The 19,588-nt window shown below is 46.1% G+C and overlaps 1 protein-coding gene across 1 annotated transcript; it reads left to right on the plus strand.

Moving 5' to 3' along the window:
• The first annotated feature begins 4,237 nt into the window (after positions 1–4,237).
• PKDCC (protein kinase domain containing, cytoplasmic) lies at positions 4,238–17,979 on the plus strand. The gene is made up of 7 exons (XM_090034002.1): positions 4,238–8,177; positions 9,102–9,224; positions 10,920–11,191; positions 12,369–12,448; positions 12,546–12,650; positions 14,631–14,807; positions 17,040–17,979. The coding sequence occupies exons 1-7, from the start codon at positions 7,644–7,646 to the stop codon at positions 17,141–17,143; spliced, it is 1,395 nt and encodes a 464-aa protein (XP_089890128.1). The 5' UTR covers positions 4,238–7,643; the 3' UTR covers positions 17,144–17,979.
• Positions 17,980–19,588: the final 1,609 nt, after the last annotated feature.

Raw genomic sequence — 19,588 nt, forward strand, 5'->3', positions numbered from 1 at the left:
CAGAAATGATTTTTACTGCCCCGCTCCACCCTCCTGCACCAGATCCTGGGAGTTTGGCCAGGCTGCAGCTCCATGCTCACTGTAGGCACACAAATCTGAGAGGGCACATGCCCCCCCCTCAAGCCTCACCGAAACATCACCTGTGCCCCTGCCTCTCTGCTCCCCACAGACGTACCTGCAGGGAGCTTCAGATGTTGGTCTCCACTCTGCCTGGCTGTCATGTGTCTGTGTGCATGTGCACAAGCATGTGGTGCCCCCTGCCTGATTGCCTTCCTCCCGCCCCCACCCAGCCCCAAGCAGCCCCTTGCAGGCTGGAACTCTGCCAGCCTGCAAAGGGAAACCCATAGTTTCCCATGTTTTTCTCCTTTAACGGAAAAAAATCCAAGTTTTTCCACGGCAAATGAAAAACCCAGATCCCTGTTTATTAGTATGCAACAGTGTTAACATATGGTCAAGCACTAGCAGCATCTGTTTTTTTCCAAAAATGTATGCAAAATATGATCCATTTTTTAAGTTTGTCTGTGACCCTTTCATATGTTCTTTCAACCCGCTTTTGGGTTGCAACCCACAGGTTGAAAAATGCTTGAATAGCTGACCCAGGGAGGTCCCTTCCATACCTACTTTTCTACAATCCTATGGCCAAAGAGCCACAAAAGCCCAAGGCCCAGGCTATTGCATGGAAATTATTAGGCAAGATCTGTTGTAATAATCCAGGCTGGTGATCCCTCCTCCATGCTGCGGAGGAGGGGTCCACTAAGCTTTTTTTAATGAGAGCTGAAGTTTTCCATTCACTCATCTCTGTATCCCACCCCTATTAAGGGTCCCCTTTTTTTTCTTCTGTGTTGCTGCTTAACTAATTCCTTGCCATCAAAACTCCACCCAAAGAATTAAAGAACAATCAAACCAATGTTGTCCTGAAATGCAGAGATCCTCCTTCTGCTCCTGTGTTATATCCCTCTGCCCCACTTTATAGTCTTTTACAGTCTTTGTAAAGTTATGGGGCTGAGGTTGCATTTCCCACTATGGCTGAACAATGACTTGCACAACTGGCCCAGGATCTTGGCTTGAGTCCTTAAGAACTACTGTAAATCAAACAAACAGCAAACATCATTATTATTATTTATCTGTGTTTTCCCTGGGGTGCTTTGATATCATTATGTTAATGAGATACTGGAATTAAGCAATACAGCACTCCGTTGGCTTCTATTCCCTTAGAAACACAGGTAGAAATGCTTAATAGCTCTCCAAAGGCAATGAATATTCATGAATATGACACATCCTTATTAAGTATTTGCTTGATTTAGAAATAAGTACTGTAATTAAAAAAGAACTATTGAGGTTAAAAGCAACAAAGGAAATGCAGATATTCTGCGCTAGTGTTTAAGACTTTGCCTTACATAAGCAAAGAAATGCATGCTATGGCCTCCCAGTTTAGGGTGGCCATCATAGAGGACAGTTCCGTTCTCCTCTGTCCTCTATTAATGTGAAACCTGATGCCTTTATGTCCTCTATTTTTCTCTTGAAGAGACAAGTTTTCTCTTTAAGAGAAAAATAGAGGACATACAGGCGTTGGGTTTCATATCAACAGAGGACAGAGTAGCAGAAAAACAGAATGTCCTCTATGATGGCCACCCTACCTCCTATCCTCCTAATTCATGTAATGTTTCTTGATGGAATACATGCAGCTGTTTAACCAGATTGTCAATGAGCATTTAGTTTTCCTTCTGAATGCTCATGCTTTCTCACCCTTGCATCTACCTTGTCAAACAACTCTACTGTATTGGTGCTCTACCCTATCTAAAAAGGTCCTGTATTCTATCCCCTATGTAGTTCCAGTGGGAAGCAATGTAAAAGTTAAATTTTCTGTCTTCCTTTGGGACAAATGCCACTTTCATAAATGATTTTTCCCTGACCATTTGATTATTTTTATTTGGTATTTCCATTACACTAGTCCCTGGCGTCCCCAGCCAAGATCCAGTGATAGGTCCTGTAGATAGTGCCCCGCAGTCTTTGCAGTTTGAGGCTGTAAGCTGTAACTTCATGTCTAAGCTTAACCTATGTAGCATTGACAGGCTGCAAAGTGTAGCTAAGCAGCAAAAGTCTGTGCCTATGTCTCAGTGTAGCATAAATCTCTGCATATGTAACAACCAGCTTGACCAGCAAATGCCATTAACATGTTTAATAAAACATAATTAAACAATGCATTATACTGTGGCTTTATTTTAAAATATTAATAGTGTGTAAGCCAGAGGTAGGCAACTTTTTTTGGCCAGAGTGCCAAAAAACACCACAATGCCTACCTCGGAAGGTGCCAGAGTGCCAGCATGGCAGAAAAAATGAGGGCAAGGGGTACATGGCAGGATGCCCCTTGCCCCCCATCCAAAGCCCCTGCCCCACAGCCCGGGGTCTGTGCCTGCCAGCAGCTATGCTGGCTCTGGGTAGCTGCTGGAGCCCAGGCTGCTCCCAGCAGGGCTTGCAGCATCCCAGCTGCCTGCTGGGAGCAGCGCAGGCTCCTGGCTGGCAGCAGCTTCCCAGAGCTGGGGCTGGCTCCAGCCAGGAGGCTCCAAACAGCTATGCTGGGCTCCAGCCTGAGCTCCACAACAGCGCATGCAGGCGCGCCTTGGAGCAGGCAGTGGGGGAGAGGACTGAGGCAGTGCAGCCCTAGTCTCTCCCCAACTCCCGGCACAAAGATGATGAGCCTGGGCTCTGGGCATCTGCAGCAAGCAGTGGGCAAAGTGCAAACAGCTGTGCCAGGCTCATCACCTCCATGCTGGGAATGGGGGAGAGATCGGGGCTGCGCTGCCTCAGGCCCTATACTGCAGAGTAGGAGATTTGGCAAGATGGGAGCCCAGGAAGGGCGGCTGTGCCTTAAGGAAGCGATCCTTTGGGCACAGAGGGAGACGATCCCGATGCGGGGAAACGGGGCAAAGGGGCCAAGAGGCTTCCTTGGCTGACCAGAGAAATCCAGAGCAGCCTAAGGACAAAAAGCGGGGCATATAAGCAATGGAAACAGGAAGAGATTGCTAAAGACGAGTATGCCTCCTCAGCTCGCAGTTGTAGGAAGGCAGTTAGAAAGGCCAAAGCTACCATGGAGCTGAGGATGGCATCCCAAGTTAAGGATAACAAAAAATTGTTTTTCAGATACACAGGGAGTAAAAGGAAGGCCCCAGGTGGAATAGGACCACTACTGAACAGGTGAAAGCAATTGGTGACAGACAGGGGGGACAAGGCTGAACTCTGCAATGAGTTCTTTGCCTCAGTCTTCCTAAATGAGGGGCAAGACAAGTCTCACATGGTACAGAGGCAACAGCTGGGCACCAGACTACCAAGCATTGACCCTGAGATGTTGCAGAGTCACTTGTTTAAGTTGGCAGGCCCAGATGAGCTCCATCCAAGGTACTGAAGGCACTGGCCAATATCATTGCACAGCCACTGGCAAGAATATTTGAGCAGTTGTGGCGCACAGGAGGACTGGAAAAGGGTCAGTGTGGTCCCTATTTTCAAGAACGGGAGGAAGGAGGATCCAGGCAACTAAAGGCCAGTTAGTCTCACCTCCATTCTTGGCAAAGTCTTTGAAAAGATTATTAAAGCTCATATATGTGAGAGCCCAGCAGGAAAAATTATGCTGACGGGAAACCAGCACAGGTTCATAGCAGATAGATCATGCCGGACTAATCTAGTTTCCTTTTATGACCAGGTTACAAAACACCTAAGCGCAGGAGTAGGGGTTGATATCATATACTTAGACTTCAGGAAGGCCTTTGATACGGTATCCCACCCATACTGGTGAACAAGTTCAGAGGCTGTGACTTGGATGATTACACAGTCTGGTAGGTGGCAAATTGGCTAGAGGGTCGTACCCAGAGAGTGGTAGTGGATGGGTTGGTATCAACCTGGAAGGGAGTGGGTAGTGGGGTCCCGCAGGGCTTGGTCCTTGGACCAATACTCTTCAATGTCTTCATCAGCAACTTGGATGAGGGAGTGATGAGTGTACTCTATCAAGTTTGTGGATGATACAAAACTATGTGTAGAAGTGGATGTACTGGAGGGCAGGGAACAACTGCAGGCAGACCTGGACAGGTCGGACAAATGGGCATGTTGCACTAGGTTGAAAATGCCCAGTTGTGGCTAGGTCGGTGGGCTGGACACCAATGAGGACGCAGTTTATGATTAATATGCAATATTTATTTGGCTTTAACCTATAAACTATTGACAACTCAAGCAAATGATTTCCTATATAATACTAATCTATGACAAGATACAATAATCAAACAATCAAAGCGAGGAGCAATGTCCGTTGGGTCACGAGGTTCAGGTCAAGGCCCCTTGCTTTCAAAACCACGAGTGGTTTTGGTGCAGCTGGCCAGGACCCTAGTCTCAGATCTGGTCAACGGCTCATATCTCTTAAAAGGTCATTTAACAATTAAAACATAATCAATCAAAATAACTACAAACAGGTAAACGGGAAATTACATCCATTGAGTCACGGGGTTCAGGTCAAGGCCCCTTGCTTTCAAGATCACGGATGACCTTGGTGCTGCTAGCCAAGACCCTAGACCCAAACTTGGTTAACAGCTCATGTCTTTTACAGGAAAGACAGACAAATACAAACATAAATGACTACAGTCTTACGTGCACGCTTACCACTACAGCAAACAAAAGGAGCGGCTTCATGGCTGGGAACGTTAGTCTCTTCGCGGAGGCCTCAAGAACGACCCGAGGCAGCGCTCGGGGCGGGGGGGGGCGACCCTGCGGGTGATCGGCCCATGGGCCCTTTGACGCTTGAAGTTATGGTTCGAACTTCCCCCGTCAGGGCCTCGTGGCTCTACCCTTTTATACCCCTACTCCTTTTCACTTATTTTTACTGGCCAATTGTGTTACCTTCCTGCCAGCATTCTGTTTACTCGTCAGCAGCCCCTTCCTCACGCAGTCCCCTCATTGTCTTCTGCTTAGCCAGTTATGTTGCAATTTCCTTCCTGCTTCGATGGCAGTTCGATGCAGTTGACTTCCCTGCCTCGTGAGCGTGACAGGGGTCACCCGTCCAGAGGCCTGTGTAATGGCCTAGCATTCTGCCATTTCACTGTGGCCTGGCCATTCATCTGGGGAGATGCCCGTGACAGGGCAGAAAACAATAGAATGCAATTTAACAAAGAGAAATGCAAAATGCTGCACCTAGGGAGGAAAAATGTCCAGCACACCTACTGCCTAGGAAATGACCTGCTCGGTAGCATGGAAGCGGAAAGGGATCTTGGAGTCCTAGTAGACTCCAAGATGAACATGAGTCATCAGTGTGACAAAGTCATCAGCAAAGCTAACTGCACTTTATCATGCATCAGCAGATGCATAACAAACAGAACCAAGGAGGTGATACTTCCCCTCTATCGGGTGCTGGTCAGACCGCAGTTGGAGTACTGTGTCCAGTTTTGAGCGCCATACTTCAAGAGGGATGCAGATAACCTGGAGAGGGTCCAGAGAAGGGCCACTCGTATGGTTAAGGGCCTGCAGGCCAAGCCCTACAAGGAGAGATTACCTGGACCTCTTCAGCCTCCACAAGAGAAGGTTGAGAGGTGACCTTGTGGCTGCCTATAAATTCATCATGGGGGCGCAGAAGGGAATTGGTGAGGCTCTACTCACCAAGGCGCCCCTGGGGGGGTCACAAGAAATAATGGCCATAAGAGAGCAGATTTAGACTGGATATTAGGAGGAGCTTCTTCACAGTTAGAGTGGCCAAGATCTGGAATGGGGTCCCAAGGGAGGTGGTGCTGTCCCCTACCCTAGGGGTCTTCAAGAGGAGGTTGGATGGGCGTCTGGCTGGGGTCATCTGAACCCAGCACTTTCCTGTCTATGCAGGAGGTCGGACTCGATGATCTATTGAGGTCCCTTCCGACCCTAACATCTATGAATCTATGGTTATGTCACCTCTGGCACATCTGTACTGCCAGGGAGTGCCAGCCTGAAAACATGCCCTGCCAACTCCTTCCTGATCCACATGCATCAAGTGCTAAAAAATGTGATTTAGCCACAAATTGGCAAGGCAAGCACCAAACAACTTTCAGCCTCTCGATCTTGCGTGTGCCTAGTGTGTGTTGCACATTATTCTTCATGGTGGCTACATTACATTGCTAGTCAGGTACCAGCAGAGCAGAGTCATTTCTAACACTGAAGCCAGAAGGAGCTGCCTTGTGTGCATGCACAAGTCACTCTTAAACCCACAGACAAGCATTCACACAGGGACTGCCACAGATTTACCTAAAATGGTGCAAGTTTTGTCTGGATAAGGCCTCAGGCCCTTGTCTGAGCCACTCACCTCTGACTTGTTAAAGAGGAAGGGTTAAAACTGTTCAATATAAGCAGGGAGCTTTTCATGACAGAAGCAAAACATGACCCCTCTGGTAAATAGGCTAACACGGGAATGGCTGCTCTTCGGATGCCAGTAAGATTAAAGCTGCAGTGCATGAGAGTGACTGATATCAGTCCAGCTCTTTCAGTCGGGGCTATTTACAGCAGTTTCATGGATCCCATTGAAGTTATTACAAAATACAGCCAAAATCTGTGAAGCTGCCTAAGGGGTTTGGAAAACTGAATTCTATTAAAGCAACTGAGAACAGTTTCCAGATCCTCTAGTCTGAATGTGTCTAATAAGAGCAAATACTATCAGTCTCTCAGTCTCTCATATTAGGAAGGCTAAGCCCTGTAACACTGAAATTGCTGCATATGAACTGTAGGAGGAAATTATAACTGTTCCCAGAGAAAACCAGCCAATTCAGACCGAAGTAGCTTGATATTATCTGAGAACACATATTCCACCCCTGTTCATGAGATGAACACTGCTGTAGTTAAAGCAAAGGCCTGGGACTGCCAGGAGTATGTTTACTGCGACTCCCACCAACTGCAGCTGTGTGTAGATTGCAGCACAGAGGAGAGAGCGAGCCAGCAGTTACCCGGTTTCAAGCTGTTTCTCTGCAGGGTAAGTGAACCCATGGATAATTCTCTGCTGTCACAGCAGGACTATTAGTGATACACGAGCTAAATCATTTAAAGCAAGCCAGAGTATCTCTGTATTACAGTGCTAGTTCAGTGCATATGATCTTGGGCAAATATTTTAGGTCCTGGTACTGCACGGATATATTTAACCTTGTGGCCATCAACACACAGGTATAACGTGAATCACTTCTTCCTTTTGTAACAAGGGATAGTATTATTCCCTTCCCCTTAGTCCCTCATCTCTATCAAGACCCAGTCTTGCAGCGATCCCGCAAATTTTTCAAGGGTGTAGGTTGTAGCCGTGTTGGTCTAAGGACAGAGGCAGACAAGGTTACAGAAAATACAGCGTTAGTCAGCCGGGGTGAGGAGTATAAGGACCACGAGAAGTGCGTCAGTGAAGCCGGGAAACACGGTGGCACGGGGCATGACCGAAGCTCTCGAAGGTGATGTAAACCAACAGGAGTGGATTCAAAAGATTCCCGAAGTAACGAAGATGCCAAACATTAACCCGAGAGTAGGACACACTGTAGAGCCAGCACGTGCGTGTGACAGTACGCACACCTACCGCTGAGCACAGACCGGAGCCCAGCCTTTCCCAGCCCTGGGCACGCTGCCATTAACACGACATCACCCGTGAAGGCATCCCCCATCCTCCTGCCATGGCAAAATCCCGCGGCGCCGGTCTGGGGAGGGCTGGCCCGGCAGGTGCCGCGCGAGGGAGGCGCCCGACCCCGCGGCGGCGCGGCCTCCCTCCCTCCCTCATGCGGGCGCGCGGGGCCGCCGCGCTCGTGGCCGTGCTGGCGGCGGGCGCGCTGCTGGCGCCGGCGCTGGGCGCGGAGCCGCCGGCGCTGCTGCGGGAGTTGAGCCGGCGGCTGCGGGACGTGCGGCGGCTGGCGGCGGGCGCGGGGCGGCGCGGGGCGCGGGGCGCGGCGGGGGCGCTGGGCTGCGGCGACCTGCGGCGCGCGGCGGCGGGCCCCGAGCTGGGCGCCGGGCTCACCAAGGCGGTGCGGCGGGCGGAGCTGCCGGGCGGCCGCGCGCTGGCGCTCAAGGCGGTGCACGGCGCTGCGGGCGGGGACGTGAGCCGCTGCGTGCGGCGCCACCGGGCTCCCGCCGCCTGCAGCCGCCTGGCCGCCTACAAGCTGCTCAAGGAGCTGGTGCTGCTGCGCCGCCTGCGCCACCCCGGCGTCGTCCAGGCAGGTACCGGGGCCCCGCGCGGGTGGTTGTGCCCGCAGGACGACTCCCTGAATCCTTGCGCGAGCACGCCCGCACAGGTGCCCGGCGCGGCGATCCACGGAGACGCCCCTGAACTTGCGACGAGCAGAGCGGCGGGTTGGCCACATCCAGGCCGTCCCTCCCGCACAGCTCCTAGCCCGGCCGCCGGCGCGTGCCGAGGCGGAGGGAGCAGGGGCTGCTCCCCTTGGCGCCTCTGCCGCACGCAGCCCCCGCCGCCTTTACGGGGGAGGCGGTCTGAGCTCTCCGGAACCGCTGGTGGCTCGAGAGGGGATGCCCTTTGCAGAGGAGCAGACAAGGGCCTTTGGGTAAACGTGGTAGCTTTTATTCCTTGTCTGCCTAGGTCCTTAGGCCAGCACGGCTACAACCAGCACCCCTTTGCAGATGTGGGAGTCCGTTCAATGCACATCCTATAAACTAATCCAAGTGTCTTTCTGGACCTCGAATGGACATGTTTGATGGTCCAGAAATTATGGGAGAGGCCAGGATTTCCTAGGGCGGTGTCTTCTCTTGGACCAACTACATAAAGTTAGATACGCTGGCAAATGCAAGTCTCACCCAGCAGGTCACTTTCTGGCTCAGGAAGATTGGCATCTGGTGGGAGCAGCAGTACTACGGCCAGGTATCAGTGTAACTGGATCAGCCCTCTCTGTCAGTCCAGGGCTTCAGATGCAGAGTTGATTGTATTTTGGCATCTGATTTGACTATTGACATAGTGTGGACACACTTCAAACAGCACAGAGGAAAATGCCTTTTCCTGTCATTGAATCTATTCCCCAAAGACGAGGCTGACCTAGCCATCAATATTTATTTAATTTTTTCTTTTACTACTCAGAAATCATGTCTCCTGTGCACTCATACTTGCCTCTGCTTTTCTCTCTGTGCAGTTGTATGGCCAATGCTATGATAATAGTGCCCATCCAGACATAAGGATCACAGCAATGCTGGAGCTGGGATCCCCTCTGGAGATGATTCAGCTTCTGCAGACCACCTGGGAGGAGAGATTTAAAGTAAGAAAACAAAAGCAGTTTTATCGGTAGCATTTAGGCCTCAAACTGAGTAAATGGAAGAGCCCTGATGAGAGCTGACAAACAGGATTATCCTGTTGACACTGCTGTTTGTTTCTGCAAATTCTCTTTGAATAATCTTGTTTTCACTCCTGTTAAATTGCATTAACCATCGGAGCTGCAGCTTCACTGTTGTTAGCTGTTTCCTTATTCTTTTTTTCTCCTTTTGTCTGCATTATCTGTTTATACTGTTAAGCTTTTCAGAGCAGGATCTCTCTCTCAGTATGTGTTTGTGCAGTGCCTAGCGCAATGGGGCTCTGATCTCGGTTGGGGCCAGTAGTGTATCACACTATAATACAAACAATAATGCATTGTTGTCTCAATGCTGTAGGTGGCAGGGTCACATCAGTGTCCCTGTGCCCAATGTCTTCCTAAGCTCTAAAAGTAGAGGCTCTTTACTCCTGGTGTAATTTACATATAGGAGCTGTTACTTTTATTATTAATTGTATTACAGTTGTGCCAAGATAGAGGCCTCAGTTGAGGGCTTCTTGTAATGGTTACTATGTATTTGCTTCACTGGAAGGAGATAGCTTCCAAGGTAAAACATAACTGCATTCAAGTCAATGAGAAGATCTTCAGCAACAAAAAACCCAGAGGCACGGTGTCCACAAACATGGCTGTGACAGTCAGAGCCTGCTAGATACATGTATCTACAGCTCAGCTTCACTACCAGATTTACAATTTCCTGCCAGTGTTCCCTCAAGGATACTTTGTACACATTGCAGGTGACCCTAATAACAGAAGTGACTGAGGCCCTTCAGAAATGTATGGCACCAGATTAGTCTATGCTGGAGTTACATATTAGAAGATCTTATGAAGCTTCTTAATGAACAAGACTGTAAAGTGTGTGTCTTGATAGGAACTGCTGTTTCGGAGCAGATCATTGAACCGTTTGCTCTTGTGATTGTGCTGGTCTATAGTGATGGGGTTTTCCCTTTTTTGCTGTAATCTCATTCTGAGTGAACAAGTCCCTGTATCTGAACAGACCACCACTGAGTTAATGGGACCCCTGGTGAACATTGTTAGGCATATGAGTCTGGTCAGGCAGAACACAGGGTAGGGTGGCTACTTAGAGAATAACTGATTCAGGATGCATGCAGCAGCTAGGGTTATCTTTCTTGGTCTCTTCTTGGGGCATATCTGCTTGTTTTGGTACCAGGTGCTTTATGGCTGCGGTGTGCAAGGGGGCTGGAGTGGATGTTTTGGTGGGCACTTTTGGACCAATGTTGCCTACCTAGTTACCTGACATCATGGGCTGGAAGGTCGCTTCCAGTCCTGTGTTCCTGGGTTTGAGGCCCAATTTGCCTTACTTACCCTGATGGAAAACACCTCTCTGATTGTGGGTAGCCATCAATACATGCCCTGAAACCTGCAGACTGTCTTTGTTTCCCTTTCTAGTTTTTATTTTATTTAGAGTAACAGCAAATATCATGTACATAATATTGCTAGGCTGCCTCTAGTACTAAAATCCTGTGGCAATGTTGACAATCGAACTGGTAACGTTCTTGTAATATGCATAGAAGTATGAGATTTTTGTCATTAATTTTGTTGAATGTCTTTTCCTGGTTGTCCTTCCAATTTAATAGCTTTTTTTTTTTCATTTCTATTTTCCATACATATTCATCTCCTCTTTCTCAGGTTTGCCTTAGTCTCGTGAAATTGCTGTTTTACTTGGCACATTCCCCTCTGGGTTCAATAGTCCTCTTGGATTTCCAGCCAAGACAGTTTGTTATGGTGGATGGAAACCTAAAAGTGACAGACTTGGATGATGCCAGCACTGAGGAACTGTCATGCAAAGATGATAATGACTGCATGCTAGACTTCCCTACAAAAAGCTTCATTCTCAAGTGTTCTGCAGCTGGGAAATGTGAAGGGATAAATGAAAAGAAGAATCTTTTCAATGCATATCGGTATGTCCAAATAGAAAAAAATCCAGCATGTTTGAACAAAACTACTCAATCTTATATTGTGAGCAGTAGCTTATATTTCTTCCATGCACTTCCTCCCAAATTTGCATGCACGCAGATTTGTTTGGATCTTTTGGTAGAAGGTATTGTTTTCCTCATTAAGTAGGATTTGAAAGTAGCTTAGTCATTGGCTAGTAAGAGCACAGAGGCCTTTCCTGTACTGTTTCCTTCTTTGATCTCCTATAAACCTGCACAAAAATCTTTCCCTAATGAATTTCCTGCTTCCTGAAGGTGCTGCTGAAAGCATCCCAGAGACTAAAATCTTCTAACTGTACTGCAAAGGAAGTGGCAGCACAAGCTTCCTTGAATTTACAGTCTGTCCAAGAAAGGCTAGGTTACTTTTGTGTCCCATGATTGGCCGCTCTGCAGAGATGGGGGCAACAGAGCAGAGTGGTGATAGTAAAACAGACAGGCATCTAAACGCTGAGATTGCAAAGTAAATTCACACAGGGTCGGACATCAGAACGTAATGACTTTCACCTACCACTGCTCCGGCTGCATTAAACTGGATACTAATCTGCAGGTGAAGACCATGGTAGCCCATCATTAATATTACTCTGATCGACAGACTCTATTTAAAGAAGGGAATTCTCTAATGGAAAAATTACAGTCTTGCAATGATTATCCCCTGAGAGCCAGAGTTTTCTTCAGGGAATGGATGGTTCAAAGAATGCAAAAATGGGTTTACCCTGCTATTCAAATTAATGGGTTGCCTAACTTTTTTAAGGCAAGAAAAAGACCAGGTTGTGTTGGGTGAAGAGCATATGGAGCGTTTTTTTTTCAAGTTGGATAGCTGCTGCTCAAGCCATAAAAGGCTGGGAATGAGTGTGAATAGGGGTCTCACAAAGCAAATTAATGAACATTTAATTGCTCGAGTCTTCTAAAATTAATATGTTTAAAGCACTCAGCAGTGCTATATTGTATAGTGACCAGTCTTTCAGAAAACATGACATAGAAGAAGTTAATTAAGGTGCTCAGACTGTAGTGGGCTTATTATATAGAAAAGTGTATAATCCTCCCAAAATAGACAATCCACGTAAAATAGCAATGAACACAGGACTACTTGTTATAATGAATTGAGGTCACTAAGTTCTAATAAGCTTCTGGGCTTTTTTTGTAGGTATTTCTTCACATATCTTTTGCCGCATACTGCGCCTCCTGGTTTGCAGCCCTTTCTAAGTGATATTCTGAATGCAACAGGTACAAGTTAATATTTACAAACCAATCTTTCTTTGACGAGTCTCTCTAACTTGTATTTCCTTCAGTTACTCACCATTGTCATCTCCTTTTCATGTAGGTGATTTACGATATGGAATAAATGAAACCCTCAGAGCTTTTGAAAAGATTTTACATTTGTACAAAACTGGGATATATTTGCAGAAAAGGCCTCCTGTATTACAAGGTACAGAATTCCAAAGGCTTTAAGTGTTATAACTATTGCAGGTGCAGTCAGGCTGGGCGGATTTTGTGATTCTTAACAATGGTCAGATTCTGATCTCGGTTCAAATCTGTATAGTCCTAATGAAGTGAGTAAAAATAATTTAGCATTCATGATACCTTTCATCTCTATCTCTGGAGCAGTCTTTGTTGTTTTTTTGGGGTCCTGAATTATCTCTGTGTGCAGTTGCATATTTTTGCAAAGTACATGCATTACAAGCTGTCTGGTTTACATATGAATCTGTACTGCTATAAGCACTCTACTCATATCCTATTCAGACTGCATCAAGTTCATATTTCAATTGAATGTACATTTCTGACAAATTGTAACAAGTCCTCCAGCAATCTACTTGTCTAGACCTGTGGGGTAAGAGCGACCCCTTCATGAAGTCCCCTCTCCTTGTCACCTTGTTGTCCAACACCTCATTTTCTTCATGTTATTCTAAAAAACCACTTCCCACTTTAAGTTACCTGTAGACTGTGGGTTAAAATCTGAGAACCACTTCCCATTCTTTTCACAAGATTTCCTTTTGACTGTGGTGGTGCCCTGCCAATACTTGGAAACCTCTCATAGCTCCTATAGACATGTGGGGAGCCTGCTCCAAAGCACTGGATTTCCAGTGTTTTGGAGCAGACTCTATTAATTGGAAATTGTGTCACGTGTATCAGTGTCCCTGCACATCCCAGCACTGAAAAAAATGGTGGCAGGGTGCTTTGAAATAAAACATATTTGATAAGTTTTATTTCGAAGAGCCTCACCATCATTTTTTCAGTGTGGGAATGCTGATACACATGATGCATGGGTGCTTTTAATTAGTACAGCTTTCTAATTAAAGCGCTCGACACCACATCCCAAAGCACATGTAAAAATGCCCTCGGATACCTGGCTAGAGGGTCTTGCTTTTTCACTAAGCGGCAAACTGGGCTCATCTATGCGTTCTTTAATACACTTTTGTTAATATGCATTCAATTTAGTACCTCTATTGTGAGGTACTAGAAAAAGGCACATCAGACTATTATAACGCAGATTTAGTGAAAGTGCATGTTTTTTTGGCGCATGAGCTGGAAAGCTTGCAGAAAAAGATAATTTTGTGATTTCTTAGTTAGTCTAATAAAAGGTATTATCTATGAACCAAGAGTTCTAGAGTTTTGCATTTCTTTTTGTCTCAGACCAACATGGCTACCAAATACATCCCTGGGTTTTCTTGTGGCACTTTAATATGCATTAAAATAGGCTGATGTGCATTAAAGTGCATGTACAAGTGCTCCCACTGATTACCGGATTCGAGATCAGGAAGAAATTTCATCTCCCTGGTCAGGTTAGCAAGGAACTGAGGGTTGGGGCTTGCCTTCCTGTGTGAAGTAAGGCATAATCCTCTTCCTAGCATCCTCTGGGCACGTATTAAGCAAGCACGTCCCTGCTGTTGCGGTGGCAGGGTATTGGCTGTGTCTTTTTCTCCCCTGCTTTTCACCTGCGGTCTATTGTATGGCAGTTTTGGTTCTGTTTTCACAGCATGCTTTGTGGTGTGTGTAGGGCAGGGGTGGATGATTTTAGGACTTTTTGGGATAAATGTTTGACTGTGGACACAGGGAACAGGACTCAATAGCCTGATGGCCCCCTTCATGCTTCTGTGCTCCTTTTACTTTTGGGGAGTTAAGTGGCTAATCTTTTTCCTCAAGGAACAACAAGAGACTGCTTACTTATCTACCTGGGAGACACTAGGGCTAGAATAGGACAAAAGTGAAGATTTCTGATTATTTGCTTGGCTCCTCCAAGGACTCAATTTGAACAAGTGGCTTTTATTTTGTTCACTCTCATTTAAATTAAGGGGTTTGCTGAAATGCAAAGGATAAAACTAATGATGCAACTTAACAAAATATTGCAGTATATATTCTTCTCCATTCATATTAAAAGCTTCCTTAATGCCATGTACCTCTTTTCCAGAATATATCTCCCTAAAGGGATTCCGAACAAGGGAAACACAGGACTATAAATGCTGGCCTTCCTATAGCCACCTAGGATGTTTGCTCTCTGTTCATAATGCAGAGGAAGCTGCAGGAATCTGTAATTCCCAGCCACAGTGCCAAAGTTTTATCGTCACTCAGCAGAGAACATGGACAGGTGAGCTTGACAAGTTCACTTTAAGAATCCCAGCCAAGATCTCTGAGTATGAATAGTTAGAGCCATCATAAGTTTGGCAGCATGTGGGAGAAATGCCACAGAAGAAAGATTCTCTTTGGACCCTGTTTATTAAAAAGTGTAAGCCATTCATTCAAGAGTTGCTGTGATTCCCACTGCGTAAAAGGTCCTCTCTTAGTAGACCTCCTAAAGGTCACCATGCTGAGTTATTGTCTGGCTAGATTTTGTAAGCTAATAAAGGTCTGCCCTGATTGAGAGTTTGCTATAAATCACCTACAGTGTCATAGGAAAAATGTAGGTGACTCTGTAGGTAGCTGTCTTCTCTGAGTCAGGGAATCAATACAATGATGAGGCATCACGAGGCACCTTAAGGATATTAGGGACCTACTTAACTTGTGGCAAAATTAAGTCATTTTCACGGCTTGCTCATGGCACAAAGGGCCAATTTTTGTGGGCATTTCCTGGCAACCCTGCCCCTCACCACAGATTGGTTGAGAGGCCACGCCATTGCCGCAGATTGGTGGAGAGGCCCCCAGCATGCCAAACTGTGTGTGTGTGGAGGGTGTGGGGAGGTTGATGAAATTGCAGCCTATGGAATATTTCCCAGGAATCACAGTTACTGCCGGTTTTCCCAGCTTCCATGAAACCACAAATTAAACAGGTCCCTAACTACCATCTTTGGAAGTACCTTTTCAAAGTACTACCAAACATGGACAATATAGACAGGGTGCTGGCCTGGCATCTGCAGGGTCTTAGTTTTACTGGCAGCACTGCTGACAAGTCATGTCATCGGTCTAACTCAGTTTTTTCATCTGTAGAATGGGGATAATGATACTGATGTTCTTGGTAGATTGCTTGGAATTCTACAAGTGCAAAGTGCAAAAGCGAATGATTTTGCTATTGAGATAGGAGACCGCTCCTCACAGTTATTAAAGGTGCCATAGGAGTTGTGTAGGTGATGGTGTTTAGCATCACCATCCACATATCAGTTATGATGTTCTCTCTCCATACACTGCTTTTGTGTTTTCAACCAAATGCAAACATTTTCTTCATTTCTTCTCTCAAAATCTTGAATAGTACTGGTGAAAACTGTTAACTAGCTCCTGTGTTGTGCTCCAGAGATGGCTGCATTGGTGGGAGTTAGGGGGTGAGCCAATTTGTATGGTATGCATAGTTTAGAAAAAACCTTGGGTCCTCTGAGATGAAAGAAGCTGCATAAAAGAAGGTGACTGCTATTGTTATAATTACAAGGATCGTAGTTTACAATAGTTTTGATCCCTTTTATCAAAATAAATCCCCAGACCAATGGATTTCACAAATGTTCCTATAATTATCCCTGATTACAGGCTTCCATTGAAGCTGGCTAGCATGTTTTTAGAATTATACTATAAATTACCTCATTTAGCTGACATTTCAATAGTGGTCTGAACTATTACCCATAATGTGAAGAACTGAATGAAATAGATGAACATTTTGTCTGATGGTGTTTAGAGTCCTAGGCTTTGTCAGCTGACATGACAAGTGGGTGCCCTTTTAAGTTCTTAGTTTTGAAAAAAATGAAATTTTAATCCCCCCCTACAAGCTTGGATGAAAATTGCACATGAATAGCTTTGTAGAAGAGGACATTCAAGTACTGACAAATCAGTAGAGCTTAGCTTGTGTTTGGAGCCAGGTTCACAAAGCAGTGGATTGGGTGAGTTTTATATAATGCATCCCTTCTGGGTTTTACAACAATGCTTAACGTGCCCCCGGAAGGCATCCACGTACTATGGTGATGGGCACTGTATAAAAACTTGCATAAAATAAAACATCCATCTCTACTGTGCTCTGATTCTGCAGTACGCTGCCTGGGATTTACAAGCTGTCATTCAGTCTGTTTTGTTTCTTCTAGTAAAGTTTTCCTTCTCGTAGTAAATCTTTATTTCTCAGTCACCAAGAAAGACAAAATGGGGCCAGATTTTGAGGTGCTGACAAGGAGTCCCACATCTATTCAGATTAATGAGAGCATCCAGAACTCAGGAGTGCTTTTTTGGTGTAAATTTGTAGCATGGACTATGATGTGTGCATGGACTGTGACTTCTGTGCATTCCTGTTGAAGCCAGTGACCATCCTGGGTATACACAAAGGGTGCCTTACATTCATATCTCTTTGCAGTCTAAAGACCACAGGGCCTGATGAACAGCTATTCAACTTGCATTTTGATTTTTTTTCCAGGGCGCTCACTTGCCTCATTTCGAAGTCATTTGCCAGACTTAATACCAGACGCTAATGCTGCCATCTACATTAAACGATCTGCTTCCTCAAGGGAAAAACTTTAAAGAGGGCGAGATCACACAAAGTGATCTGGGAAGGAATCACTGGGGAGAATTCCATCTACTGAAAGGAATGACATATTTTATTTAGCTTTAGGAGGTGAGCTCTGTGCCAGCTTAGATTGTATCACATAGGGCTGCTTCCTTGATCAAAGCCAAGACTCCCTACAGCACAGCGCTCCCCACCACACAGCCCTGCTCCCAGACTCAGCCCTTCCTTGTAAACATTCCCAATTTTAGTTGAAATATTGCTAGAATCTCCCATACTTCAGCTTGTTGCTCAAGGAACCAACCTGTCAGCCAAGAAATAGAAATGGCCCCAAGGGACTCACACACTGGACCTAGTTAGTTCATCAGTCTTTGAAAACCCATGAATAATGCACCTTCAGAGAGCACAGAGCTCCCAGTTTTGACGAGGGCTCCTTCCACAGCTGCCAAAAGGGATTTAGTAACACTGTAAATGGGAAGCTCTGTTCTTCAGTGTTTGGATTCAGATTCAAAATGTAAGGGGGGAAGGGCTGTTCAGAGCAAGGGTGTTGTTCAGCTCACTGTAGGGGTGAGGGAGATGGATGTTTAGCTCAGAACCCTTTACAGAGCAGGTGTTGCCCAGTTTAGATCTTGATCCAAAATCTGGGCCTGACAGTGTGCATTTTGAAATGGTTTCTCATGTATCAACCTTGGAGGTTGTTGGGTTTTACTTTCAGTGGAAGAAATTTTGCTGAGCAAAATGTTCAATATATTTATGTATGAACGTTCTGGCCAGTAAAGAATGATTATATTTATTCTGAATCAGAGGCTTTTGTGTTATGTTGCTGGGATAAGATATTGACTGGGGATCTCTAGTTCCTTTCCTCTGACCAGGATCAAGGATTTTTCTGCATTTCCAACTACAACAAATTGTGTTGTCATAAATACTGGAGCCAGGTAGGAAGGTCTGGAAGCATGACATCCCAAGCTCCTTTCCAGATCATTTTGTGGCACAGCTCAGGAAAAGTCAAGATCACAACAAGAATTCATCTGCAGAGGGAAATCCTGCAGCAGGGAGTTCCAGACAGCTTGGTAGAGCGGTGTGTGCCAGGGGTAGGCCTGCATGGTATGAGGAAGGATCGTGTTTGGAAGCGAGTCAGTAGCTCCCTGCAGTCTAATGCTGAGGGTGCACTTTTGCGTACTCGGTTGTGCCTTGCTGCAGCCAAGGGGCAGTTATTTGGTGTGGGGCCTCCTCCCACAAATTAATTGCTGAGCACTCACCTCCTGCTGTACTCTTGTTAGTCAGGATATAGTCCGTTTCTCTTAATGCAGGTGCTCCTCTGTTGGCTCATTAGTGCTCTATTAACTTAACCAATGCCCTTACAGTGCAGCTTTCTCATGTAAGGCACCCCAGCTGCCTCTCCTCCAGAAAGAGGTACCAGTTAATGAAAATCCCTCTTTAGCACAATAGGGCTGTCCTTGTCATGATGACCACTGGCTGTAGGCTTTGTGAAGGTAATGCTTCTTAAATGGACAGTTAAAGACTTTCCTCCCAATAGACTGGGTCTGCAGAAGTTGAAGGGGAGGGGCTTTCTATTGTCTTAGGTTGACCCTACTCAGCAAGGCCTTCCGGGCATGTGTCACATGCTGCTTGACATTAGCAAGAGTTAATGAGATTTTATTCCATATCTCTCAGCCCCTTGAGATACAAATCAGAGCAAGTTCTCCCAAAGCACCAGGCAAGGGCTACCTCTGGGTCAGAGAGGGACGGGGCAGAAACTGAAATCTGCAAGACTGAAGGGGTTTCAGTTTGTGTCAAAAACTCCCTGCCCTGAAAACTCCTGATGATCAGTCAGAGCCAGGGTTGCACAGGCGATGTAATCATGTAATTCATGAGCCTCCCCTCTACACATCGTCCATTTTTCAGCCCGTTTTCCTTGTATTATTTATTTCCCTGCTGACTGAGTCAATCCCAGCCCTCCAGCAGATGGTGCAGGGCAAGGTGGTGTTTGTAAATATGTAACTTTCCTGACCAGGCTTGCAATCTAGCCTTAAAGATCCGGCGGGTGAGGACTGCATGGGGCTTGCAAAGAGCTGAGCACATGCTAAGCAAGCTCAGGCTTTAAATCATTACTATTACTTGCAGTTGCTAAGCCAGAAACTACCTATGCAGAACTGAAGTCCACCCTCTCCAAATTACTGGGTAAATGTTCGTATAACCTTAACCTCTGCAAGTGTATGAGCAAACAGCCACTGATTAAGCAAGATGTTTAAGCTCATAGAAATATAAAAACGCAGCTGGTGGCAAACTCTACAGTCACTGAGAGCAACTTCCTGCAGCCCACAGCTGCAGTATATGTTTGTCCAGTCTCTCTGGAAAGCTCCAGTGAAGCTAATTCCACAACTGTACCTGCAGACAGGTGAGCAGTCCCACTGTATTTGTAAGATCCATGCTGAATTTGGACCCTTTTTGACTGCACCTAT

Source organism: Crocodylus siamensis, chromosome 2 (assembly GCF_052110815.1).
Source record: "Crocodylus siamensis isolate JL-2025a chromosome 2, ASM5211081v1, whole genome shotgun sequence".
Lineage (NCBI taxonomy): Eukaryota > Metazoa > Chordata > Crocodylia > Crocodylidae > Crocodylus > Crocodylus siamensis.